We start from the raw sequence: 22706 nt of genomic DNA, 5'->3' as shown, positions 1-22706 counted from the left end.
GCAGAGGGCCGTAGCATAAACCATTCATGTTCCGGGGCCCGCCGATTCCAGAACCTTCTGGAACGCTCATGCTCGCCGCGGGTCAGGGGTGAGCTGACCTCACTTCCGTGCGGGACCCGGCCCGTGGCGCCGCGGGCGCTGTGCGGCGGTCCGCGGTGCCGCCGGGGCACAGCCGCTCCCGGGCCCGGGCCGGGGCCGCAGCGGTCGGATAAAAACGGGGGCGCCAACGACCCCGGGGCCAAGGAGGGGGAAGGGGTCGCGTCCGCTCCGCCCCGGGGCGGGGCGCCGGTCGCGCATGCGCACGCCGTGACCTTCCTCACGTGTGTGCTGGCGGCGGCGCGGTCACTCGGTGCAGGCGGCGCGGGAGCATCATGGTGAGTGCCGGGGCCGCCGCCGCGCCTTCTCCCCCTCGCTCCCGCGGGCCCGGGCCCGGGCTGCCCCGCCCAACGAGTCCGGCGCCGCGGGGACGGACACGCCGCAGGGGCTGGCGGCGCCCTACTCCTCCCCGCGGGCGGGTCCCCGCCGGGGCCCCGAGCAGGCGCGTGCTCCGTCCCTGCCGTGCCCGCGGGCAGCGCTGGGTCCCGGGAGAGACGGGGGGAAGGCGGAGGCGGGGGACTGGCAGCGCCGCAAGGTCACGCAGTCCGTGCGGCAGAATCGACTCCCCCGGCGGGCGCGGGGGCTGCGGGCCGGGACGTGGCGGGAGGTTTTGCAGGGGCTGCCGCTTTTGGCTGCCCGGACACTCGAGCTCAGGGTTCCTCCCCGCCGCAGGAACGGGAGCGGCGCCGTGGCAGCAGCGCTGCAGGGCAGGGCCGCACAGGCCACGGCGGGTGTCTGCGGAGGTAGAAAAGAAAGCTGTGCCACGTTCTGGAGTGCTCCTTCTATAAGTTTTGTAAATTTTTTTATAGAGAGGAAGGAGAGTTTGATTGAGTTGCCCTTGTTCTTGCAGTGATGCTTGATTTTTATTATAATAATGTAAATAGTGTAAAATGTTCATGGTCATAAATTTGGCAGCTTTTTTTCTAGTAAACGTAGAATAGCTCTTAAAAAAGAGGGTAAGCGATATTATCTTCACAGAATGAAAATGTACGCAATTGGCAGCATTTTCCCTTGGTTTTCTCTCATCCCTGTGCTGCTGACAGCAGTTGAACACAGCATCTTCCATGTGCTGCCTTTTGTTCGTGCTCTGCTTGTGACTTTGCATTCTGCCACTTCTCCAGTGTGTGTGGATATCAATGAGTGCCAGCAAAGGGCACACGGATGCCAGGCCCTTCTAGCTCTTTCTCTGAGTGTGGGCTCTGTGTACCTGTCCAGTGGAGCACTATCTCCATGTGACTTGGCAAGTTGCCATATCTTTCCTTCTAAATCAAAGCAAGTTCCTTCTTCCTGACCCCTGCGTGTTGGGATACATGCACATGCTTGCATTTATCTGGCCATGGGGATTAGACTGCTGGTTCTGAAACGCAGACAGGTAGCAGTAAATAGCTGCAATGAAAACCCCAAACCTTAACCAAATGTGAGGGAAGAACCCAACAACTTAACAAAAACCCCTTACCTTGACTCTGCTTAAGCAGAAGCAGATACCAAAGCAGCTGAACTAGAGGGGTGCCTACCTTCTTATTTTTAAAGACTTGACCTAAACTTTAAATCTTTTCTGAATCTGTTTGTAGAAGTTGATGTAAGTAACAGCACTGTGGCTCAGGCTGCAGATTCTCAACAATTTTTTTGTGAAAGGGTAATGCTTGAAAGCACCTGAGAAAAACTGATAGTGGACTTGTGCTTCTTTAATGTAAACCTCTTCACAAGTACAAATGCAGCTGTCCCAGGGTGAACTGGAGAAATACAGTTCATACAGTCAATAATTATGCTGACCAAGCTATAGCAACCAAGGGTTTGGTGTTAAAAAAGCCTAGAGGCCTTTCCAGACACAGGAGTCTGCTCCATCTGTGGGTGGTTTATTCCCCAGCTGGAGTACATCTTCCTATGGCTGAGCTGTCAGGATTGCCCAGCATCTGCCTGTGCCTTCAGGAGTTTCTGATGCAATCAGAGGTCGTATTTGCTGCTATTAAATAAGTGTTTAGCAGTTGTCTTATGCTCTTCATCTCTCTCAAAAGAGAAATCCTTGTGTGTTGGGATTTTTAAAACTCCTTTTAATTGCAGTTTTGTTGTAATGGCTCTCTTGTTACAATGTACAATTACTTCCACAGGCAGGAAAAGCATTTAGGAAATTTCTTCCCCTCTTTGATCGTGTGCTGGTTGAGCGATGTGCTGCTGAGACAGTAACCAAAGGAGGAATCATGATACCAGAAAAGTCCCAAGGGAAGGTACTGCAAGCAACAGTAGTAGCAGTTGGATCTGGAGCAAGAGGAAAGGTAATTACCCTGAAACTTTCCACTTGGGTAGACCCAGTAATGGTGTGGTGGTAGCTGGGATATTTTCATTAGAGTGGGACGGGTGTAGTGCAAAAGTGGTGATAGCTCACAAAAATGGATGACTGTGATGGCTGAAATTGCAAATGGGGATTCAAAAAGCAGGTAAAAATCTCAAGTTGTCCTGAAATGAATTCCAGCATTACTTTCATCTTTTGTGAAATGGAGTGGGGTTTCTTTTGTTTGCTGTTTGTTTGCTTGTTTAGTGGTGGAGGTTTTTTTGGGAGGTGTTGGTGTTGTTTGTTTATTTTAAAATAATGTAGACGGTGTTTTGTGTGATACCTTGTTTCATCTCTTCTCAGCCAAAGCCTTGAGGGACCAACAGACTTCTTTGTTAAAATTACTATGTGCCCAAATGTCTGTGACTTGTGAGCAGGGTGGAACCCCAGAATGTGGTATTGGCTGTCTTGTGCTGTGCAAATTATCATTGTCCAGGAGGATTAGGCTTATTGGACTAAAAAAGAAGTGTTGAGTAACTGCTTGTTAATTTTGCACATTGGATATGTGTATGGAAATAAAAGAAGACAGTTCAAAAAAATGCTGGTGCCTGGGGGCTTCCACATCAGAAGGGCTGGTTCCCCCCCAGAGCAGGGTTCAGTCAGTCACAACACTGAAAACAGGTTAAATTTCAACTTGGGCACCTTGCCTTGGCCTTTCTTTACCATGAGTCTCTCTATATGTCCCAGGCTGGTTTATGTCAGGATCTGATTTTTAAGGTGTATGTTGTGAAAGGGTGATAATATTTGACTAATGTGTTAATGTTTTATTTATAATACAAAAATTAAGTTTTATCAGGTGTTTCTAGACAAGTGATTTGATGGCAAAAGTGATAGTTGATCAAAGTTACAGAAATGGGAAGGTACTTTTTTAACTGGCACTTCAACAAATTATCCTTGGCTATAGAATATGGAAATGGACTTTGTCCCTTGATTTTACAAGAAGGTTTCATGTTCTTTAAATGAAGTCCTGTTCAGTGTGTCAAGTGAAGACCTCATATTTACAGTCAAAACTAAATGCACAGTTGTGATTTCCTGAATATTTCTGTACATGGATGGATAGTTGTTGTTTGGAGGAATTCTATTACATCTGTTTATATGATGGAAAAGTAAGGACTCTTTTCTTTTTTCAGAATGGTGAGATTCAGCCAGTGAGTGTAAAAGTTGGTGAAAAGGTTTTGCTCCCAGAATATGGTGGTACTAAGATCGTACTAGAAGATAAGGTAGGTTTCCCAACTTTTTGAGTACAAATCAGAATGGTTCCTGAAACGCCAGTGGTAAATACTGTGGTTGCTGCGTGGTGTTGGCACCATTCAAGAAAGGGAGCAGCTGGATCCAGCCTCCTTCTGGTAGCTGTGCTATTGCTACTTCTGCCCCTCCATAGAAGGACATAACCACGGGAACCTCTGACCTGACCTTTGCTGGGTGGGCAAGATGTTTCATATGTCAAGCACATATTAGAGGGAATCCAAAAAGGCTTAGAAATTCCTGGGGACATCCTTGCTTTTGGCAGGGAAAGCCTGCAGAATTGTTTTGTAACAGTTCTTGCACTTACCAATGCTAGAAGTAGTAACTTGATAGCTCTCCGAAGAGTATCTTGGGAAGAAATATAGTTTTTTCAAGACTAGCTCTACGTGTTGATTTCTTGGTTAGCTCACTTTTGATTTTGTGCTTAATGACTGCAATAATGCTTACTCAGAATGAGACAGTATTTGCAAAACGAGAAAAAGACTTACATGACAGAAGCTAACGTTCCTTCTCTTTGCAGGACTACTACTTGTTTAGAGATGGTGACATTCTTGGGAAATACGTGGACTAAACCTGTTGCAGTATCAGTCATCCATTCCAGTAAAATGCTGAAATTTTTCTTTCATCATGTAAATAATGTCCTTTATTTTATAATAAACAGACATCGAGTCTTTGAAATAACTTGTGATCTCACTGTAACGATGGAACACAAATAAAACTATGTACAGTCAGAAATCAGTTGCTCTTGCTTGAGTTCCATTGAACAGTGAAATTTGGATGACCACCAACCAGCCTTAATTATTCCAAACAACATCACTTTATATCCTTATCTCTGTATTGAGATTGTAAAGGCCTTTACAATAAAGTTAAAAAGCTATTCTGCTTCTGTCTCAGTTTCTGCTGTTGTGAAACTGAGTCTCACTTGTGTGCTTGCTGAAACATTCAATGGTAGTAATATGTTATTTTCCCCAAGTTTGTATGAAATGAGCTTAAAATGGTTACCAGACAGGTGCAGTCTTGCTGAGGACTTTTATCCAGCTCCCTTGCACATTGGACTCCTGAGATAGCACAGGTTCTTTTAACTTCTGTCTGAAGACCCTGAAACACTGGAAGGTTAATGCACACAAACCACCCTGCCACAAACAGCCTGTCCCCCAGCAGTTGGAAGAAGCTTGGTATTAGTCATGTCTGTGCTGGAACAAAATCATCCAGTTCCCAGACGAAGCAGATAAGAATTAATGGTTATTCTCGCTTATTGCTCACTGAATTTTGCCAATAGAAAATAAAAAACTTCCCCCCAGCAGTTAATCAGGGGGGCTGATGCTGATCTTAAATGAAGTTTCTTTACTGATTACTACACTATCACACCCAGATTTTGGGCTTTCCCTTAAGCATATAATTCCCTTTGATAAATTATATTTCATTTATCCTTAACACACCATTCTTAAATAGCGAGACATTGACTTAGGTGATGCTGAAGCAATTAGATTTGCATTTTTCTGCCCACCTTCTCTCACCTCAAAAAGAATTTGGAGTTGTACATGCAGAAGCATCCAGATCTGCACTGCTCCTGAGGAGGCTTTCAAAGCTGGGGTGCACAGAGGCATCTAATGTAGCCTAAGAACAAACAGTTCCTTAGAGTGCTTTTGGGGTAGTGGTAGTGAAATCAGTGGGTACGTGACTTACTGCTGCTGAGACTTCATTGGCTGGAATTAAACTGCCCTTCTTTCCCATCACATTCAAGCTGATAAGAACTCAGCACTGCTAGATACATTATAACCCTTAGTCCAGAGGTAACAGTAAACTGTAACAAAATATTTTTCAGGACTGCCTTCAGCTGCTGCAGTGTGGGACTCGAGCTCTGACAGTTTGAAGGACAATTTATTTTCTGCCAGCAGAAAGTCCCTCCCATCAGGGACAGAGGTGAGCTGGAGCCACGTTTTTCCCTGGATGCCGTTGATCACCCAGCTATTCCTGCAGGAGCTGCATTTGCCAGGCTTGGCTTCAGCGTCTTTTGTTTTCCTTGGCTGTGGGGTGGTTGGTCTTGGCTGGTTCCCTCTGCTTGCTCTGGAGCTGAAAGCAAACCAGGCACTTCTCTGGGGGTTAAATTTGCACTGAACTATGGGCAGACAGAGAAGATGCTAAAGTAATAAAAATACACTTTTTAGTATAAAAGGCCTACTTCTTGAAATCTGCTCTATTGCAGTTTTACTTTAGTAGTTACAGCACTGCACTTTCAAGCTGGAACTTAAGATAATCACCCCCCAAGGACCTTGCAGGACAATTGATTGTGCAATGAAACACAAACTCCCCGGGAAGCATTATCTTCCACTGCAGCCAGCATGCCTTTATCTCCCAGGATAAGGCAGGCAGTCTGCTGTAGTCACATACCAAAGAGGGGAAGGTATTTCAAATATTTACAAACTGCTTAGAGACACTATACCCCATCTCAAAATGCAGTAGAAATTAACTGCCAACAGGAAAATGTTTAGGCCTAAAATTTCAACATTTCTTTCCATAATGTCTCCAAAAGACATGGACTGCATAGGATTACTCTGAGCCCTCACCACACAACCTGGCTGCCCCCAGCTCCACATTCAGCCCACACTTTCAGCCCTGCAGGTTTTCAGCAGCTTGGTACAATGCCTATTTATTAAAATATTTATCATGGCTGTATCTATTGCGGTTTACATAAGTGATAAAAAACAGAAGTCACGCTTCATGGGAATAAGTGATTTATGGATGTGGGGGGAAAATAGCGTTCCTAGGCCTAATCAAATGGAGGACACGCTGGAACATCTGCTGGATTGACAGGAACATTCTATCCTTGCACCACAAGGCTCTCACTGCAAGCAAGGACAAGGCAGCTGCCACACAGCCGAGGTGATCGGTCTGCTGTTACTGCCTCTCAGGCCATGACTGTGTGCCAAATCCTGTACCCCTCTGGTTCTTCAGGAAGGACGGACAATCACAAAACCTCTTTCTTTGCTGTGCCCCTCCTGTAGGAAATTAGGCTTCTTTCCACTGTTTTCTAGATGGGTTCAAAACTTCAGTTTTGGTGTAGATGTTGCATACTTCAGTCTTTCTTCAGTCTGTCTGAATCACAAGGAAACCAGGTGGACTCCAGCTTTTGTGACTTTCTTTTCTTAACACTTCAGAATAGCTTCCATTATCAGCAGCTGTAGTGTTTTCAGAGAGCTTTTCTCACCCTGATTATGTTATCCTGCCACTGTAAAAAAAGGATGGAACATTTATATGCCAATAAAGAAGAAAGGACAGCCAGGTCTCTAACAGCACATGAATGGTTGATAAAATTTTGGCCAAATATTCAAATTTTCATGGCTGAAGGCCATAAGGTAATGAAGACCAGCTGAAACCCAAAAACTAAAATTAGTGTTGTTCAGATTTTGTTCAAAAACAGCTTGAAATTTAATGAAGTAAAAATAGGCATCTTCCAGGAATACAGGGTCAATTATCAAGGGGCAACACAAGATGCCCCACAGAATTCAAGATCTTAATAAAAGAGGCAGATTTCTCTCCTTTTTTCTGCAAATGCATGAACCAAATTCAGATAGAACTAACAGACATATATTTCTCTGAGAGGTATTTCTTCAAAGTCAGATATGTTTCCATGTTAAAAGCAAGACGGCCATGAAATGAAAGTCAGGGACAAATGGAAATGTCAAGTCCACAATTTTTCAGTGCTTTAAGGTTAAACCTTGAATATGGTGATAGAAAAGAAAAAAAAAAAAGCCACAACAAAAACCCCCAGCAAAAACAAACAAAAATATTGCAAACAAGCTGCTGAATTTTGAAGGACCCAAGCAACTAGAACAGCTTGTGTTTCGAAACTGGCTAATAATAATATCAACCTCATTAAAAAAAATTAATGTTGGAATACAGCTGGTCTAAAGAGGTAATAGAACATTTCTGCTCCTCATCCCAATGCACCAATTTCCCACAGCATTTTAGACCTTCTGATGGTTTCTTAACACAAGCTGGGTTTCGCCATGTGACCCGAAGAGCTGACATCCCTGGAGCAGGAATGCTGGCCAGGAGTAAAAAAGTAACTACTGCAAACCGAACTCAGGTGGCCGAAGCCAGGAATGCCGAGCTCCGTGTTACAGTGTAACGTGAGAGGAGCTGCTCTGGCGGCAGTGGAAAGCGCGGGTTAGCTGGGGCAGGCCTGACCCCGTCACCCATTTCTGCTCCCTCTAACCCGGCCCCCCGAGCAAGGCAGGGTCCTCCTGCTCACGGCCTTGCCAAGCCAAGTCAGGTTTCAAAGGGCACTGCTCTTTCTGGCGGGAAAGCCTAATTAGGGATTTTTCAGTGTTTTAGATCTAGAAAGGTTTCACAAACTGTAACTTTCACTGCGTAGAAGGACGGGGTTTTAACGTGTTATTTACAGCAAAATAGTATTCACCCTGAAATGCGGTGGGAGTAGGGACAGCACCAGGCAGCAGCCTTGTCCATTTTGCAGGCAACACCACACAACTGGAAGCATTGATTCCTTGTTGGTATCAGGGAGGTGTCTCATTGGTACCTCGCTGCTTCATCATTCTTGCACAGAGACAGAAGCAATTCACACCTCCTTATTCTGTACTCACTTCTGTCATGAGAAATGGAACAGCTTTCAAATAGTTTTCTTCTCACTTATCCTACAGAAATGGTATGAGTCACTTTGGTCTTCCCAAATGTTTACTTGCTTGTAAGGGAGATGTATTAATCAGCCAGCTATGAGGTAACAGTGTCTTTTTTCTGTTTTCTTCCCAAACAGAGTCAACACCCGACGCAGTAAACTTTGAAACCTAAGCTAACTCTGTTTGCCATTAGCCCAGCAGTTTGTGCCCTCTGCACACCAAGCTCACAGGTGTCTCAGTCCTGCCTTTAGAGATAGGCTTCCTACCTACTTTTAAATTATTTTGCTGCAAAGAACCGTTGCTGGGGTGGGTTCTTTACTCATTATTTTGAGAGTTAACTATAAATCTTGAATACAAAACTGATGTTTCTTAAAACCCACACTCTTACGATTTGTACAGTACACAACAGGGACTCGGTTGTACAGAGACAGGTTAGCGAGGACTAACCTTGCGTGAGCGCACGCACAGCAGTGGATGGCGGGGGGATGCTGATGAAACAGGATGAAATGCGAAGGATGGATTTCCTCAACAACCACTCAGGCCCTCAGTCCCCGTGCGGGGCTTCGCCTCACAAACCGGGTCACTCGCTGCGACACCGGCCCCGGCGCGCAGCAGCGAGCGGCCGCCCCAGGACTCGCCACTCCCGGCTCTGTGTGAGGGGAGCGGCAGCGCAGTCCCTCAGGAACACAAAGCTCCGCTGCGCTAGAGGGACCCGCAAGTGACCACAGGGCACCGCCCCGCAGGGAAGAGCCCGTGGCCTCCAGCGCCGCTCGGAGAACGGCTCGTCGGCGCTGCCCTGTGGCCGGGCTGAGGCAGGCGGGAAGGGGCAGGAAATGGGAAGGAAATTGGAGCGGGGCGAGGAATGGGAGAGGGAACGGGGAGGCCTCGCCCCCTCCTTCCCTCACGGTCGCCCCCGCGCGCCGCCTCCCGCCTTCTCTCGCGAGAAGCTGTTCCCATCCCCGCCTCGCGCGCAGGCTGTTCTGGGCGCTCCGCCCCTCCCTCCGCAGGCCGGCCTCCGCCCCGCCCCGCGGCTGTTCCCGCCCCGCCCCGCCCCGCCCCGCGCGGCCCCGCGGCACATCCGGGCGCCGCGGTCGCTATGGTCATGGCGGAGGGCACGGCCGTGCTCCGGCGGAACCGCCCGGGCACCAAGGCCCAGGTGAGTCGCCCCTGTCGCCGCCACCGCCGCCGCTCCTCCCGCGGCCTCTGGGCGGGCGGGTACGGGCAGCGCTGCCGCCGGGGCCCAGCGGCCAGTGGGGCGGCGTCGAGGGCCGCGCCGGGCCTACCGGGGCTGGGGCGGGCGGCGGCGGCGGCCCCGCTGCGGGGATCGCTTTGTTCCCGCGGCCGGGCGCGGGGCAGCGGGCGAGACCCGGTGGCCGCGGGGGAGCGGGCCGGGGGCGGCGGCGGCTCCTTCCCCACGGGATCGGCGGAAAGGTCGCTGCGGCAGCGGCCCCGCGGCGGGGGGAGCGCCGAGCGCCGCCGGGGCTTCCCGGCTGCGGGGTGGGAGCGGCGCTCGCGTCGGACCCGCTTGGCCGAGGGAGGGGCCGCGTCCCGCAGCGCGGGGCCTCGGCCGGGCCGGAGAACACCTGTGACAGCCGGGCGTGAGCGCTGCGCAGGTCGGTGCAGGCAGGGCGGCTCCCCGGTGCTGTCAGGCGGTGCTGCTGCTGCTGTGGAAACACCGATAGCGCGCTCCGGGAGCGAGCTCATGGCCCCGCACATGGCTCCGGGTGGGAGCTCGGCACCGTCCGGGCGACCGCACCTGCCTGCCCATCCAAGAGGGAAGTCATCTTTCCCTTACATAACTGCGCGCAAGAAAATGCTGCTGTCACATCTCTTCTCTTAATCAAAATTGAATTAATTTGTTTCTGGAGTCCCACGGTCAGCTGGAAAAGGCATGCTTCAATCACGGAAACGGCATTTTTTTAGATTATTTCAGAGAGGTGATCTGTCAGACCTTTATGTGAGACTTTCCCCTCTGCTTTTGTGAGGAGAACTCACGGTGGGAAAGGAGCAGTGTATGACACGTGTCTCCTGTTCTTTGTCATAGCATAGTGGTAAAATTATTACACAATCCTGTAAATCAGGTCATTCTATGCATGTTGAATATGTGAAGGAGACGGAATGTTGTGTGCCTTTGATAAATATGGAGTATTCTGAAAAACAGCTGGACACAGACGTGGGTTTGGTCAAATATTATGAAGTCCACATAGATTGAAGAGTTTTGTTTATAATTATGGTAATTTCTCTCCATAGAGATGTTTTTCTGTTGTGTGTGGCTGTATTGAATGTTTTATTTTGGATGGCACCGGTATAGCTATTCAGTTTGCAAATACAATTGGGTAATAATATTTCAACAGTAGATATGCACTTGAGGTATTTTTTCCAGAGCTTACTCTCTCAGGAATAGATTGCTGAGCATTGCAGTTGGGACATTTTCATTGAATCACTGCACCTACTGGGACCAGCAAGCTGATGTGCAGCATCTTTGCATGATATGAGGGAGTAGCACCAAATTTTAGATGTGAAAAATGCACAGTAAGAAAATGCCTATGGTTGGAATGATCGTGAGTGCAGCACATGTGGATTGCTGCAGAACACAGGTGCAGCTGGATCTGAGGTGAAACTTCAGGAAGGCTTTATCATTAACAAGGTTGGTAAGCATCCAGATGAATTAATTAAGGCATAATGACCTTACCAGGGGTAAGGTGGGAATGTGGTACCAGGTTGGGCCAGCACAGTGTTGCGTGATCTCAAGTCAGAGATGTTTTTCTTGCTGTGTCACCACTGGGAGTATTAGTTTCATAACCAGTGTATGCTGCTGCTCTCTACAGACCTCTTCTTCCCCACTGCTACCTGGTCTAACACCTGCAGTGGGTGCTGTGTGCTGTATTTAATGTAAAAAATGCAGGCTCTGGGTGTTACAGCAGGGTGTGTTCGCGTGCCGAGTCATGCAGAGCTTTTCATTTCAAGGTATGCTGCTATTGCAGTGCTGGGAGGAGTGCAAACCCCATCTCACCCTCTTCCTGCCAGGACTCTGTGCTGCTTCTGTTCAGATGCAGCTTCCTGGAATTGTATCAACTCCATCTATTTTCCTGTATGCTCAGGCTTATTGTAGGCTGTGCGCCTTTCTTCCTCCCCCTTTGGTTTTGTTACATTGCATTAAAGTTTCTTTTTTTCAAAACAGGATTTCTACAACTGGCCTGATGAATCCTTTGAAGAAATGGATAGTACATTAGCTGTCCAGCAGGTATTCTTACTTACATGAAATGTTGTTAATGAGTGCAGTTTCCCAGGTTTTGTGTTCTGGAACAGGGCTTGATATTTATCTGCTTAGGGTGTTGCTGTGCAGCAGTGAATTTCCTAAGCACCTATGTATATGAACAAATTAATAGCTAATTTTGTTTGTAGAAATAATATCAATTCCCATACCTGGTTTAAACAAATCAGATTTAAGAAAGTGGTGGGAGTTTTCTCATTCTTTTACCTCTTTTAATTGAAGAAAGGCATTTTTCAGATCTGGCATTTTTAATACCAATTTCCTTACCCTGCCCATCTACTTTTGAACTTTTTAGTCTGTCAATCATTTAAGTAAAAATGAAACCCCTCCAAGATGCAATGTCCTAAATATACTGTCTTACTGTAATCACAACAAGATTTAGTTTTATTTCTACTCACCCCACAGTATATTCAACAAAACATAAGGGCAGACTGTTCCAACATTGATAAGATCCTTGAACCACCTGAAGGCCAGGATGAAGGTGTATGGAAATATGAACATTTAAGGTAAAAATCAACCTTTTGTCAACATTCTGTTTTGATTCTAAGTTTTGTTCATTGATGCTGGTAGTGAATCTATTTTAATGTGACACATCAAAACTAACTTAAATGAAACTTGATTTTTCCACTGTTAAATATTGGTTTTATTTTTTAATTCCATGTTATTTCTAAAGATTTATAATGTGCTCTGATCTTAATGTTTTTTTAAAGAAAATATTTGTACCTCACTTCTTGAATATGAAGATACAGTCATGAACTTCCATAACACTTTCTCATAGTATTGTCAGCTCTTCATCTCCACTAAAGAGTAACGTGATTTCCAGATGTTCCCAGTGCTTTTTCTGAAACTTGCAGGCAAATAGGCAGGGACAGCAAGAGTACCTGAGTATTACAGTAATTTTTCTGCTTGTATGGAAACAAACCTTTTTGTCCATTTTATTTTTTTCTTTTTTAATTTTAGTACAATAAATAGATTCAGCCTTGGAAGGTTGTGCCTTGAAGTATTTTTCATTTGTAGTGTTGTTATTAGTACATATGTAGTAATCCCTTTGTCCTGATTTTTATTTTTTATTTTTCTTATAAGCATCTCTTCTCCCTTTATTGAGTAGAGTCTGGAATAAGAACAGTTCTAAGCTCCTCCTACCTTCAGACACCTTGGGTTTTTGCCTCACATTTTCTTTCCTCTGGTCTGCAATAATTCCAATAGACAACAGGGAATCCTCAAGAAAGGAAAAAGTATCTACATACAGTTGCAAAGTCATATTTTAAGAATTCCTCCTGTCCTTTCATATACCTCCCAAAAAATTTTAGATTCATAAAAGTGATTTGTCACTATGACTTGTGAGTTTTGGAAAATTTATTTAGATTTTCTTGTAGGATGGAGGGCTGAATTCTGTAAAGTTCAAGAATACACTGTCAGATACATTCCATTGAAAGCAGTATTCCAGAGGTCTCACTCTGTTAATGACCTGAGGTGGGACTTTGATTTGAAGCACATCTTAGAAGGATATAACAATCCAGCAATATGAGCTTAACACACTCTAAAATTAATTTTCTTCTTTTAATTTTTTTCATCTTTATTTGGGAAATAGCGCTTTCTTTCATAACAAAGTTGGCATCTTAAAACACTTCCACTAAATGATATATTAAACTCAGCCTCTGCTGCCACTGAAGAATTAAAATATAAATTGTTTAGCTGAGTAAAGAAAAATCTGGTATGAAGATCAGAATGTCTAACCTGTTCTTTATGAGATACTTGCAGTGGGGAAGCAAATAGCTGATTTTGATGCTGCTGTGTTCAATTTCTTTTAGACAATTCTGCCTTGAGCTCAATGGACTAGCTGTCAAGCTTCAGGTAATTATTTTCTTGAGACGTATACAGGGAGGAGACTTTTGTGTAGATTGCAGAGCATTCTTCTAAATATATATACACAGGGCTAAGCAGTGGTTGGAGGTTTTGTAAGACTTTAAAGGCTTATGGCAAGTAAATCTTTTGGGGGATGGACAGGGCAAGGAATTTGAAATGATCAGCTCCTTTTGCTGCTGTGTTTTTTTCTTAACTAAACAATTGCTTTAACAGAGTGAATGTCACCCTGACACATGTACTCAGATGACAGCAACTGAACAGTGGATTTTTCTTTGTGCAGCTCATAAAACTCCCAAAGAGGTATGGATGTATTTTGGAAAACTGACTCCAGTGTTGCAGGACTTTTTTTTCACAGTTCATATGTTCATGGGGAGCCTGTTAGAAGTGGCTTCTTAGTCAAACTGAGAGCTTATGTGGGTTAAGAATATCACTTGAGCTACTCTTCTGTGCTGCTCTGTAGTGTTTTACAGAGGAACAGGATGAGGTAAAAGGAACTGCTTTTTTACCTCAGGTATTAGCAGCATTTTCTCTCTGGGTTGGTATTGAGCCTGCCTGAAACTCAGTGGAGAAAAGCTCTTTGTTTAACTGATAGAAGAGTCCATGCTGAGAATAGGCTGTCATCTTCAAATGTTGGCCTTGGTTCACAGTGTAAGCCTGACACTCCAAATGTGACTGCATGTGCTCATTCTTAGGGCAGTTAATCCAAAAAGGTGGTAGAGTCATAAAAATGTTTCTAATCAAGTGTGTTTATCAGCATGGCATTAGCCTGTCTTCCTCCTTGTCCAGCTAGTTTAAACTTTGTTCAGCTACTCTGTTGAACCACTTGATACTTTTTTTTTTTTGCTTTCAGAAAGTCTTTGTTGCTTTTGGTTATGATGGTATTACAGTTTGTCATATTAGTCTTTGTATTTCACCTTCCAGACTAAGGTATTGGTTTTTTTTAACCTTTTCTGTCCTGTAAGATTTTTTCTTGTTTTGTTCTGCCTTTACTTTCCTGAGATACTTTGATTTAGCCAACTTCCCACTCGCTCCTTTAACCCCCATCCCTACTCAGCATCTTGGCATGTTTGATAGTGTTGTCCTCAGCTAGACTGGAGAACTTCAGGCTTCTTTTTATCTTTGAGCATGTGGCATTCATCTCTTGTTTTCTGTGGCAGTAGCTACCAACTCATGGTCAGATAGGGGTGATGGAACTCTGAACTGCTGAGAGAAATGTACAACTGACAAGTCTTTTTCCTGAAATTGGTGGATGGACAATGGAAAGACATTCCTTCTCTCAGTCTGGCTCAGTTCACCTTTACTTTCTTGCTTTAGGTGTACTTGATTGCAGAGCCAGGGATGGCTTGTCACACATTTAGTTACCTGTATGAGTTTAGTTTTCTTTGCCAAAGCAAAAAACACTGATAGATGAAGGTGCAGGTTTGGTTTCAGAGCCTGTAAAAGAGCAAGTCTGGCAACTTGACTGTGTGGGAAACAAATGAGCTGTGAGGTAACAATCATCTTTGCTTTTAGTGTACTCCAAGCATGTATTTTTGTTGAGCTTTGCTCAAGGAGAGGCATAAATTTTACTGTTCATGTGCATAATGGCATTGCCATAGTAACTTTTTTTCTTGAAATAATTTACATGGGTTGTGAAGTGGAGAAAAGAAATTACTCACTTAAGGAGGAAATGTAGTTAGACCTTTAGACAAGCTACATGAAACTTCTGGGAATAAAAATGATGAGTGAAGTTCCAAGCATCAGGAAATATAATAATAATAAAACGTTTGTTTTTAAATAAATTCTGACAGTGTGATGCATGTGCTCACTCATTGTCTGTTTCTGTAGTGTCCTGCTATAGACTACACCAGGCACACACTTGATGGAGCTGCATGTCTTCTGAATAGCAATAAATATTTCCCCAGCAGGTAAAAATATTTTCTCTTGGGAGGAGGGAGGAGGTTGGAGCTTAAGACAGTGACAAAGCCCAGGGAGAGGTGTAATGCATTTTTCATGGACTACTATTGGAACTATCAAAGATCTCTTGGGAGGCCTATTGCCACTTGACAGCCACGGAAGAATTCTGGCTTATTCAAATAGTTTGTCAAACAATCCCTTTGAGCTAAGGGATGCTTTTTAGGTAAAAACTGTATAAGCAATATCTGTTAGTGGTACAGGGCCTCCATTGGAGTAGTGCCCACTGAAACAGGAGGAATGCCTTTGGACAGATGCTGTACCTTAAAGGCCTTCAACAGACAGCACAAACATCCTCCAGAAGCCAACACCAACCTACTGTGGGACATGGCAATCATAGAAGACAAGAGACAGGCTACTGAATGGGCAGGTCACATCAGAGAAAACTCCCTGCAGAAGTCAAAATTGTGCTTTTCTAGGAATTCAGTATAAACAAGGAGGTGCAACTGGAAGTTTTTTTCTTTGCCCATAAACCCTAGAAACCAGAAATCCAACCTTTACCAGAATAAGTAATTATGATTACTACAGGCAGAACTTTTTTTGTAGAGTACAGTTTGTAAATATGGAGATTGTAATTGCATACAAAATTTAGACTTGATACACAGAATAGAAATTTATGAATTTCTAATTATGAAACACAGAAATCAAAATTTATGTCAACACATCTCAGTAGTCATTTCATTAGAGCAGTTGTGTAACCTTTCTCCTGCTGCTTACAGGGTTAGCATAAAGGAATCCTCTGTAGCCAAATTAGGATCAGTGTGCCGAAGGATTTACAGAATATTTTCACACGCTTATTTTCATCACCGGCAGATATTTGATGAATATGAAGTAAGTAGTTTGAAATTACATGTTGAAAGCAGGGCGTTTACTGAAGTTACAGCTGTGATGGAGTTGTATAAAATGTTTTAGTCCTATTAGAAGATAAAGAACTGAAAAGCTGTTATACTTACATATACACATAAAAATTCATTTATGTGATGAGTGTATTCAGTTATGGTTTCCCTTAATTTAGATAAAAGTCCAGAATTTGATTTTTTTTTTACAGACAGCTAAAATTCATCTTTTATTTAAGAATCCTGTATGTATTTAAGCTCTGAGTGCAGTTAGTACTGCTTACATCTGTGTATTTATTGTTGGCATATGTTGAACAACAGTTAAGGAATTATAATTGTGTAACTGTAAAGGATCAGAGTAATTGAGGGCAACTTGTGCATCACCAGTAACCTTTTTTTTTTTTTTTTTAGATGGGAAAGTAGAAATTAATAGATAGAAAAGAGATAAGAGGTACAGCTAAATATAAAAAGAAACCTCTGCCAAATCCCACTTAAGATTTCTGGAACAGCTATCAAGTGATTGTACCCCATTGTATTGGAAATAGTGTGTGTATAGGAGGAATTTCAGAACCATACTTTTAAATATATAAACGTATTTTTGTCTAAGTGCTGTTAAATTGAGCTGTGACTGAAGCCTCAATTTCAGTAGGTTTCTTAGTATTTGGAGTAACTATAAGCAACCAGTAAAGACAAAAGAAGCGGTATAAATTTACTATTTAAGCATGACTAGACCTGTAAATCTAACGAGACAATTACATAGAAGCAGGGTTTCTGTTGAGCATGTTCCTCACAATGGTTTAAAATAATCCTTCTGTGCATATTGTTTTTTCCCCTTCTTTTCACCTCCAGAATGAAACTTTCTTGTGTCACCGGTTCACTAAGTTTGTGATGAAGTATAACCTGATGTCCAAGGATAACCTGATTGTACCAATTTTGGAAGAAGAAGTGCAAAATTCAGTGGCAGGGGAAAGTGAGGCATAATGGGAAGAGCAGTACAGAATCCTGTACTGAATATAAACAAAACATTAATTATGTACTGTATATATCACTTTAGACACTTCAATCACGTATCCTCATAGCTTTGTTTAGTATACTTTTTGTATGCTGTGTGCATTGCCTTTTAATATGGGAAATACTTCTAAGTTATTCATAAGCTGTATATTCATCAATGTGGCACTCATGGTTTTTAAATAAAACTAGTAGTATCTGTTTATAATGCCTGTTAATAAAAGAATTTACAGTTCTCTAAAAATGCTGCTAAACAATCATTGAATCACAATCCTGAAGATGTGTCTGATTGGGTGGGGAAAAAGTGAGATTACAATTTCACAGCAAGCCATTTTGTAATGCAGTAGCTATATTAAGTCTTAGTTCAAAGATTATCACCTTAAATATATAAATCTGCAGGAAGCTTCTTGCAATGTAGCTTATTCCTAATTTACCTTTTATTTTTTTAAAATGGCTTTGAAGATTTACTTCTGGATGTGCATATTGCTGTATGTGTATATCCAAATACTAACATGATCTATAGTATTAACCAAAAGGATAATTTCACTATGGTATTGAACATATATATTCTTGATATATATCTAACACACTTTCTGGACTTTCTTTGTCAGCAGTGGAGGTTTGTGTACAGCAGGGGACAGGTGCTGTCCTGTTAAGGCAGACTTCTGCTGTTCTCCAGCCCACAGCCTCTCTAAAGAATACCTGTGCATATTTATGGCAACTGCTTACAGATTATACCTCAGCTGTTCATGTTACACTACATAACACACTGGCATAGTCTCTGCTTGTATTCCTAGTCAAAACATGCTAAGTACCTGAAATATCAGAGCCGATTCTTTGCAAGAGTTAATTATGTTTTCAACATAGATTTGTTTCTCTTCGTTTACCTTAACCACATTGACAGGAAGATTTGGATTCATGCTTCTGGTTCCCTATCAGGTGTCTATTACAAGTCGTGTTTGCAGATTTGCAATAACTGACAATTTCCATGAGTGCTGCTTAATTGTGTTTTGTCTAGAAGGATAGAATTAAATGTTTTAGAGATGCATATAAGAGAAATACCGCTAAGTGTACATGAATGCAGGGTCTAAAAGCAGTAGCAGTGTTCTTGAGTGAATTTTGCTTTGCTGTTTATGGAGTTAGCTTGTTCCTCTGAGGTTGACAGGAGCCCTCTTTATTTCTTTCAGCAGGTCAGAATGGGCTAGCTCAGCTAGTTTCAGTAATTTACACTTTATTTTCTACATTATATTTACATGGAAAGAAGGGAGTCCACATATTTTTACTAAGTGTTTTTTCATAATATACTAAACATGCCTTAAATTCTATTTTTCTTCATATGAATCAAGCACACCTCAAGCAACTGTTACCACCTGGATGTAAAGGGAATATAAACAATGAGAAAATCGAGAGACTAAGCTTAAGTACTGCAACAGCTGTGTTCTTCAGCAGCTTCTTGTCTCATGTTTATCATTGTATTTAACTGTCAGCAGGGTAATTGCATGAGATGTTGTCAGAGTGAAGTAGCTTTAGTTACTGTCTATACACTTAGCTATAACTTGCCTTGTATAGACCAGGTTACCTGATTTTGATAGATACCTTGGAGTTTGTACTGCAGGTAGGATATTTTCTGGAGATAGTAAAATGTATTTAGCTCGTTGCTGTCTGCTCTAGGACCATCCATGGTGTGGCTCCTTTGTACAGTCACTCCGCACATGTATATTGGCCATGGTGACTGGGATGGGCAAAAACATGGGACTGGTGTTGCTAATTACATTTCCTTTACAAAATTGAAGAAAATTATGTGGTGCTCAGGACTGCATTAAATTTTAAACCTCTTCCTCTTATGCTTTAAGAGTTTAACTTCAAAACAAAACTCTGGAAGTTTGAATCCTGTTTATTCTCATTCAGATTTGCACTGTAAAGTTGACTTGCTATACTAAGCTGATTTTATATAAGGCCTAAGTGAGACACTGCTTGTATTTTCCCTTGCTATTGTTTACATGAGTACTGTGTACACACATGTGCCTGGATGGTACCATAAAACTTCAGTTAGACTAAGCAAACCATTGATTTGTCTAATAAATATTAAGAGGTTTAATTTAGACTTTACATCTTAGGGAAACTGAGACTGTCTTTGAATTATATTGTAAAAAAAAGGATAAGATTAAACTGTTTCTTTATCCATACCACTATATTTTGACAAGTTATTCTCTTTTTTCATGTTGTCTGAGAACACAACTGTTCCCAACAGACCCTTGGGTGCTCCCCCATCTCTGCTACAAGATGTGCTCAAGTCGTCTTCTTTCTGAAGCAGAGAAATAAAAGACTCATTAGGAACTTACAAGTCAGACCTCAAATTTATACACCACTCAAATCAGAACATGCTGATCCCACATTTAAAATATGGGAGGTCTGGAAGAGGCCCTCTAGATACAGAATAAGCACATTTATGACTGCATGTCACAGACACAAAGGCTGTAAGAAAGACTCATTATCAAATTACTTCTTCCTTCGTCACTGGGGTTTTTCCTCACCCTTGGCTTAGCACATCTTCCGGCACACGAGCTACGGTGTTAAGCCACAGGGAACTGCCAAGACAGCAATCTCCATTTTTTGCCTTCAAAAGATGAATGTACTAAGAAAAGGGAAAATCTAATGAGCTTTTACTAGATGGCATTAGCTCTATCAGGCTTTGCTGTTCAGACAAGACTGCAAAAAGAATAATTCTAGCTAGACACAAGGTATACATTGATCTAACCCAGTTAATGTCAAAGCAAGACAAACATCATAACCTGCTAACAGATTTGGTGAGTACTTCTAATGGTGAGAACCTTTCTATATGAACTATAGAAAAGATCTGAACCTACACAAAAAGAAAGTATTTTACAGACCAGAAACAAGTGAAGCAGCCATTTATTGCAGTTAACCAGGTATGTAAATAAACTGTTCTGACAGTTATAAGCCAAGTACAAAATATTTAACTGTGGACAGTTTCTTCCTGTTTGTAAACATTAGAAAACTATTTCCTCCCCAAACAATTTAAGCATCAGAAAGTATAAACAGTCTTTTGCAGAAGTTCATGAACACTATTGGCTGCCTTCTTTCTAATAGCTGCAGAGCATTTTTGTTGTCACAATTAGGAAAGGGGTTTACCTACTACATTTCAAACACACAGGCTCCTGGCTGAAGTCTTGTTATTGACTACAAAAAGTGTACTTACTGTTTTTTTCAGAGAATTCTTCTGATTTACAAAGCTGCTTTACTTACTGGACAATGCTGGTCACCACACCAGTAAAGGCAAACCTTAATGCTCTGGTTTCTGCCAGACAGGTGATGAGGATCTGAAATCAAATCTATACCCAGAATGCATCCTCCCTTTTTCACTCATCCAAGATAAATAGAGCTGTCTTTCAGAAATTTTTTACTACAAGGAAAAAACCAGAAGATTTTCCATAATTTTTCAGAAGCATTTTCAGTTTTTTCAGTTTCAGTATCCAAGCCTTAGGAAGATGAGTGGCCAAGTGCATGAAGTCAGATAATTCTTGCATTGTCTTCACACAGGCTGAGCAACCAACTTGCCCTGACTGCCAAAAGCAAACAATTCAGATGAATAATTCTGCAGCACAGCCAACTTTGATACTATTGAGACAAATGACATTAAAAATCCCAGCTGTCCTTAACAATCCAGGAATTGCTGAGTAGGTTCAGAGGAAACAATTTAGCACAGTTACACTGCATTGAAAAGACAGAAAGAAATTCAGAGGTTTGCAGCATTGTCAACACCTGTGAGATTCAAGAAGAAGGACTAAAGAACAGTTAAAACTGAGGGTTACTGAAAAAGAATATGACTTTATTTCATTTATAAAAAAACATTTCTTACTAAAAGTGATGATATTCTAGTGGACCTATGGATATGCAGGACATAATTTCCACCCTAGTTCCAAAACAGTCTCTCTTGTGTACATCCCATTAACTGTAAGGAGAATATTTCTTTTAAGAGAGATACTATTTTATTTGAATTTTAGGCACTTTCAGCAGTTCATATGGAAAGATCTCAGTTAAAAGTTATGTAATTTTTATCCAATGAATGCATTCTAGAAAGAGTAACTGCATTAAATTCACTACTTTAAACTTTGTAACTTACTTAAATACTTACAGCTCAGTTTTTGTTTAGGATTCACTAATGTTAACTATCTTAAGCAAGGATCTTGCTTTGTAAAAGGTTATTTCTTTGATATCCTTTAAAACCTCTAACTTGAAATATTCAGAACTGGAATTTTGGACCAATTTTTGCCCATTTTACAGATTTGACTTGTATGGAACATGACCAGTGGTTAAAATTAAACACACACAAGTTTTGGAGAACTCAAAATACTTCTAGAAGTAGAGCAATATATTCCAGGTTATAACAGGTTAATGTTACTGCATTTTTAATATGCTAGCGTTAGCTGGCTTTCTGCCAGAGATCACTGTAACTTGTATTTTCATATTTCTTCCCCATCTATGTCCCATGGAGGAGACCCCTGCTCCCTGTGACCATGACCAGTGCTCCCTGAGAAGTGCCACAAGAGGAAGCAGCACTTGGGGCAGGCTCTGCAGAGACAGCCAGCCCAGCACTCTCCCTGGCAGCAGAGATTGTGCTCCCCACAGCACCCCCAGACAGAGAATGGACACAAGGCTCATGTCCCACATCCCTGACCTCAGGATGCTGCTGAGGAAGCTGGGGGAAAAGCCTTTGCCAGAAGGGGTTTCTTACTGTACCTCCTATTGAAGGTCCTCCCATCACTTCCCACAGCATCCACTGGGAAAAAGAAAGTTGAAGCTAAATCTCCAGAGCTGTAGGTTTTTTTGGAAGAAAAGCCCCCAACCTGCTACAAACAGTTAAGAGTTGCTCTTCCAAATAAAAAATACACAAGTCTATCAGTGAGAATTTCATAAGTAAATCAGGAAGCAGCTCCAAAGCATTATTATTTCAAGCTCCTCCTATGCTAATTATTTCAGTAAAATGGCTTTTCCCCCTTCCCCGTAAAATTAAACTTTTTTCCTGCATTAATTAGTTTTGCTTACTGAAATAAGCAGCTATTGCCCATGTTCCTTCTGCACAGTCTAAGACTGCAGCAGAACCTCCACTATTCTGGCCATCTCCTGGGATGCTTATTTAGAGTTAATTGTTGGTGTTCCCATCACTGCATTAATCTGCCCACTGCATTTAGTGCCAGCATCTACCACTGTGGATTAGGCAGAATCCCCCAGCAGCTGGTGGGATGCCATCCATGGGGAATGGGGTGTTGTAGGTATATGATTAATGACATCTATGTTTGCAGCGCAGCACACAATGACAGGTACCAAAATTCCTGGGTGATGTGTGTGCTGCACTGCAAACATAGAGAGCGGAGTTATGAATTCATTTAGTCAGTTGTGTTCTGACTTATTTTGACTGAATTATTTTGCGCTAGTTT

General features: G+C 42.7%; 1 protein-coding gene across 2 annotated transcripts; it reads left to right on the top strand.

Annotated features, from left to right (window-relative positions):
• Nucleotides 1-191: 191 nt before the first annotated feature.
• On the top strand, nucleotides 192-19441 carry LOC131579613 (MOB-like protein phocein). 2 transcript variants are annotated; one of them, XM_058839818.1, is made up of 8 exons: nucleotides 9353-9466; nucleotides 11492-11554; nucleotides 11990-12090; nucleotides 13396-13438; nucleotides 13664-13750; nucleotides 15278-15357; nucleotides 16123-16234; nucleotides 17089-19441. In XM_058839818.1, the coding sequence occupies exons 1-8, from the start codon at nucleotides 9407-9409 to the stop codon at nucleotides 17218-17220; spliced, it is 678 nt and encodes a 225-aa protein (XP_058695801.1). In that variant the 5' UTR covers nucleotides 9353-9406; the 3' UTR covers nucleotides 17221-19441. The 2 variants fall into 2 exon arrangements, with proteins under 2 accessions (XP_058695803.1, XP_058695801.1); XM_058839820.1 differs by lacking the exons at nucleotides 9353-9466; nucleotides 11492-11554; nucleotides 11990-12090; ... (3 more) ...; nucleotides 16123-16234; nucleotides 17089-19441 and adding exons at nucleotides 192-374; nucleotides 2205-2369; nucleotides 3556-3645; nucleotides 4191-4547.
• The last annotated feature ends 3265 nt before the right edge of the window (nucleotides 19442-22706 follow it).

This window comes from Poecile atricapillus, chromosome 5 (assembly GCF_030490865.1).
Source record: "Poecile atricapillus isolate bPoeAtr1 chromosome 5, bPoeAtr1.hap1, whole genome shotgun sequence".
Classification (NCBI taxonomy): domain Eukaryota; kingdom Metazoa; phylum Chordata; class Aves; order Passeriformes; family Paridae; genus Poecile; species Poecile atricapillus.
This window is presented reverse-complemented; position numbering and strand designations above follow the sequence as displayed.

What these genes read in the sequence shown, in the direction of transcription:
- LOC131579613 (XM_058839818.1), top strand. Translation starts at nt 9,407, where the DNA reads ATGGTCATGGCGGAGGGCACGGCCGTGCTCCGGCGGAACCGCCCGGGC. An exon ending in GTACATTAGCTGTCCAGCAG is followed by an intron (nt 11,555 to 11,989) that starts GTATTCTTACTT and finishes CTCACCCCACAG; the next exon opens with TATATTCAACAAAACATAAG. An exon ending in AATAAATATTTCCCCAGCAG is followed by an intron (nt 15,358 to 16,122) that starts GTAAAAATATTT and finishes TGCTGCTTACAG; the next exon opens with GGTTAGCATAAAGGAATCCT.